Source organism: Trichechus manatus, unplaced genomic scaffold, assembly GCF_000243295.1.
Source record: "Trichechus manatus latirostris isolate Lorelei unplaced genomic scaffold, TriManLat1.0 scaffold00028, whole genome shotgun sequence".
Classification (NCBI taxonomy): domain Eukaryota; kingdom Metazoa; phylum Chordata; class Mammalia; order Sirenia; family Trichechidae; genus Trichechus; species Trichechus manatus.
Genome location: NW_004443964.1, coordinates 3,776,014 through 3,780,571, shown reverse-complemented (window position 1 = coordinate 3,780,571; position 4,558 = coordinate 3,776,014). Strand labels below are relative to the sequence as shown.

Genomic DNA, 4,558 nt, shown 5'->3' with positions numbered 1-4,558 from the left:
ACACACACACACACACACACACACACACACACACACACACACACACTGGCCCGCACCCCTCCGGCAGCGAGCCCCACTTCCCCAGCCCTGGAGCCAGGAGGAGTGGGGGGGCTGGGGTGAGGAACAGTGGGGAGCCCTAGCTACCTGAGGTGGGAGAAGGTGCAGTACAGAACAGGAGAGGGACAGATGGTGGCCAGACACCCCCAGCCCCTGCCTGCCTCTGCAGCAGAGACTGGAAAATCATGAGGCCGTAGGCTTGTTTTCCTGGCCGTGGAAATGGGAGGTGGTGTGGGACTGTAAATTTCGGGGCTCGGAAAAACAGGTCAGCCTAGGACGCCTCCCCGTGGGCCAGGCTACTGCCTGTCCTCGTCCACCTAACTCAGCGAGGGTGCAAAGGGGCAAGTCTCCTGGCCCAACTCCAACCTCACAGCCCGGTTCCAGGCACCAGCCAGGACCTCAGTCAGAGGTCTGGGCCTCTCTCACGGGCCCCGCCCCCCGCCAGCTCTGCTGTGGTCCCTGATCAGCCCTGGCGCCCCCTTTACCATGGTTCCGATGCTGTAGGTTGCCGCGGGGCCGACGGTGTGATGATATGGGTCTGCGGCGGCATACACTCTGCCGTAACTGGGGAGAGCGTGGGAGGCAGGTGAGGGGTGGCAGCCTCCCACCTCCCCCAGCACGGCCCTCCCGCTGGCCAGTCTTCCCTGCCCATGTGGAAGGAAGTGTCTGGAACACAGCAGCCCACCCAGCCTGTGGTGACACTCACAGGGGCCATGCTTTATACTTGGTGCTACATGGAAGACAGAGGGGTCCCTGGAGAGCTCGTCTGGAGGGAAGGTAAACTCTGGTGCCCGGAAACGGAGTGGCAGAGTGTGGGGTGAGGGCTCGGGAGGAGGGGGGAGATCCAGTGGGGGAGGATGGCACAAAGGAGGTGGCACTCTTGCCCCCTTGGTGGCCCTCCTCTCCCCCAAATTTATCTTATCAGCTTCTTAGATGGCTGGCCCAGGCCCCACCCACCATTTACCCCTGACCAGGAAATGGAGCAGGAGGCTGCGGGGAGTGTGGGCGACAGGGTCCCACTGGCTGCTGGGAGAGGGCTGGGTGGTCCTCAGGCCCGAGCGCATGCCTCAGACATGATGAGGTGCCTGTCAGGCGCCTGGCACAGTGACTCCACGCTTCCCCGCCCCATGGCCCCAAACAGGAACTCAAGTTCCCAAGGAGAAAGGTGCCGGGTTCAGCCACCCCACAGGGGTTGCAGGGGGACCTGCCCCCCAGGCACCCGCCTTCTGGGTGTGCTTACAGCTGGGCAGAGGGCTGACTGCTTTCAGTGGCACCCACTGCTGGCTGCTCCGGACTACAGCCCTCCCGGGAGGCAGGCGGATGCTCAGCACCCTGCCTCCTCGGAACCACAGGTGTGCTGGGGCAGAAGCTCATGCTCCTAATGACCCCTCTCATGGGGGCCTCTGGAGCTGGGGTGGGGCAGCTCAGCCCCCAAGGACTGGGACTCAGAGGGGCGCACTGCGGGCCCAGGACTGGGGTTTCCAGCCTCCCTCCACCATGCCGGCTCGCCGGATGTGACTGAGGAAGTTGGGACACGCGGGCTCGGGTCTCCAAGCCCCACCCACACCTGCTCCCCTCATTCCGAACCTATGTGGAGGCGCCCCCAGGCCCTGAAGGGCAGGTGAGTTTTCCTGCCTGTCTGAGCCCACCTTCCCCCTCCAATGCCCCAGATGAATCGCGGCCCCAAGTCTTACCTATCGCTGTAGGCGGCTGCGGCTGCTGCGGCGGGCTGAGCATATCTGTAGGCAGCATAACCTCCCTGCAGGTAAGCAGAGGGAGAGAGCAGAGGGCTTAGTGGGGCTCAGCCCCCCGGGGAAGCCCAGCCAGCAGAGCCTCCCTGCAGGTGAGCAGAGGGAGAGAGCAGAGGGCTCAGTGGGGCTCAGCCCGGGGAAGCCCAGCCAGCAGAGGCGGGCCAAGACAAGTCCTCGGGGCTGCAGAAATCCCGGCCTCCCTCCTGAAACCTGCCCTTCGGCCTGGTGAAGGTGAGGCTGGTGCCTGGCCTGGGGGCACGTAGCTGTTGGTCTAATGGGTTCTGAGGACTGCCAGGTGGCAAGGTTCAAAGTGAGGCAGAGGGCGGGTGGGTGGGGGTGGGGCAGGTGTGTGCCCCGAAACCTCACTCACTCATTCATTCATTCGTTCGTGCATCCACTTGTACATTCAGCACGTACTACCAGCACCTCGATACACCAGCACCTTCATATGCGTAGCTCTGCAGGAGGTGCCCCCAGAGCCACTACCCGGCCAGTGACCCCCCATTCCGGGCTCTAATGCTGACCATGGGTGGCTCTGGGTGTCATCCTGGACACTGGGAGGGGTCAAGGGCACAGGACGACAGAGGCGCGTTAGCTCAGCAGATGTCCTGGCCTTGGACAAGCAAGTGAGTGATTGGATGACAGGCAGCTGCCCAGGACGGAGTGAGGTGGGGCAGTCACAGCGAGGGCTCTGAGCCCGAGGAAGCCGTGAGTGCAGCCCCACGAAGGGGGAGGGACCCGGGAGCACAGGGGTCTGGCTGCCCTGAGCCCCCGCTCCTGTCTCTCTCAGGGCCTCTGGAGCACTGGTCACAGGTGCCCAAGGGGCCCGCCCACTGACCCAAACCCTGTTAGGGGTGTGGGGGTCCCTTCTCCTATAGAGAAGACACGTGTTGGTCTTCAGCTCACAGGGCTGCTGGGACCCCACTGGTGAGGACCAAACCAGTAAATCAGCTGCCATAAAGTCGACCCCAACTCATAGCAACCCCATGCATATCAGAGTAGAATTGTGCTCCATAAGGTTTTCAATGGCTGATTTTTTGGAAGCAGATGGCCAGGCCTTTCTATTGAGGGGCCTCTGGGTACACTGGAACCTCAGGCTTTCAGTTAGCAGCTGAGTGCATTAACCATTTGTATTACCCTGGGGCTTCCTTGACAAGGACAGATTTGACAGATTTGACTCTGCTAAGGTTCCCAGTGGTGCAAAGCTCTGAGTAGACACCACACCTCATCCTACTGGGGTTCCAAGGACTCCTCCTTTAAATTTGGATGGCAGTGGGGTGGGTGGGGCGGCGCAGGGGAAAACGCGGATTTTCATTGGAACCAACAGACGCCTAGATCCTGCCCTCCCCTCCCAGGCCTCCACTTACATAAATCTCAGCACCATAAAATCCATCCTGATATACGACCCTGGAAGCAAACGGACAAGAAAGTGGTGGGAACGCTGGAGAGGTGGGGTAGGCCGGCTCTGGCGTCTGCTGGGGGAGGGGGCACGGGGCCAGCCCCGCCCACGGGACCGGCATTTTAACAAGCGTTTGCTCCAGTGCCCTGTTTTGGTATAACAATAGAGTAACACCCTTGCTGATCAGCTCCTTTCTCCCACAACCCCTGGGGGCCCATGGCCCCAGCCTTTCTCACCCTCCCCCAACCACCCCAGGCAACTGTCACCCCCATTCCGTGATAAAAGGCACTGCACCCCAGAAGACTGTCCTTGCCCTGCCCTCGAGGACCCCAGGACCCCCATGAAACCGATCAGAGAGGACTTAGACAAGCCCCCCGCTGAGCTGAAGCGTGGACAAACCAACCCCAACCCACTGCCGTGGAGTCGATTCCGACTCATAATGACCCTACAGGGCAGAGCAGAACTGTCCCACAGGGTTTCCAAGGCTGTAATCTTTACAAACGTTGCCTGCCACGTTTTTCTCCCCTGGAGCCGCTGGTGGGTTCGATCTGCCGACATTTCAGTTGGCAGTCGAACGCTTAACTACTGCGCGACCAGGGCTCAAAGAGTGGACAAGTCCCCCCTAAATGTCTCGCCATGGCGGGGTGGGTGTGGGGGTACTGCTAAGGGGAGGCGGCTGCACTGCTGTGGTCTGGGAGTTCTCCCAGTCCCTGGAAGTTCTGAAAAGGCTGCCTAGCCCCTCTGGCTGTCCCGTGCTCCCGCCCCCACGTTCCCGGGGCCTCCCGCCCCCACGTTCCCGGGGCCTCCCTCCCCATGCCCCTCAGTACTCACGCTCCATAAGTCGGGATGGGGGGCGGCGGCGGCGCAGCCCGAAAGGTGTTATACACGGCCCGGCCCCGGCCCCGTAGGTGCGCGCCCCGGTAGGCAACCGCTGTGCCCGTGGTGGGGTAGGGGAATCCCGTCACTGCAGGGATGGGAGAGACCACGTGAGACGGCCAGATTCGGCAGGACGGCGGGCGGTGCGCGGCCACCTGGACCAGCTACTTGCCCACGCCTCCACTTGACTTCACCTCTCACAGGCCCTGGATCCGGCGCTGCCTCCCACCTGGCCACGCCTCCCACTAGGCCCAGCCCCGGCTGCGGCCTTCCACATGGCCACGCCTCCATCTGGCCACGCCTCCCACCGGCCCCACCCCTCCACACGGCCACGGCTCCCATCAGCCCCAGCCTGGGCTGCAGCCTTCCACATGGCCACACCTCCATCTGGCCACGCCTCCCACCGACCCCAGCCCTCCACATGGCCCGCCTCCATCTGGCCACGCCTCCCACCAGCCCCAGCCCTCCACATGGC

General features: G+C 62.7%; 1 protein-coding gene across 1 annotated transcript in view; it reads right to left on the bottom strand.

Moving 5' to 3' along the window:
- Positions 1 to 4,558, bottom strand: part of RBFOX3 (RNA binding fox-1 homolog 3) — a 16,601-nt gene that overhangs the window by 3,244 nt on the left and 8,799 nt on the right. Inside the window, exons 6-9 of the mRNA XM_023729168.1 lie at positions 4,039 to 4,171; positions 3,176 to 3,353; positions 1,752 to 1,816; positions 543 to 621 (exon numbers count right to left, since the gene is read on the bottom strand). Of these exons, the coding sequence (XP_023584936.1) occupies positions 543 to 621; positions 1,752 to 1,816; positions 3,176 to 3,353; positions 4,039 to 4,171 (455 nt within the window). The remainder of the gene's footprint in view (positions 1 to 542; positions 622 to 1,751; positions 1,817 to 3,175; positions 3,354 to 4,038; positions 4,172 to 4,558) is intronic.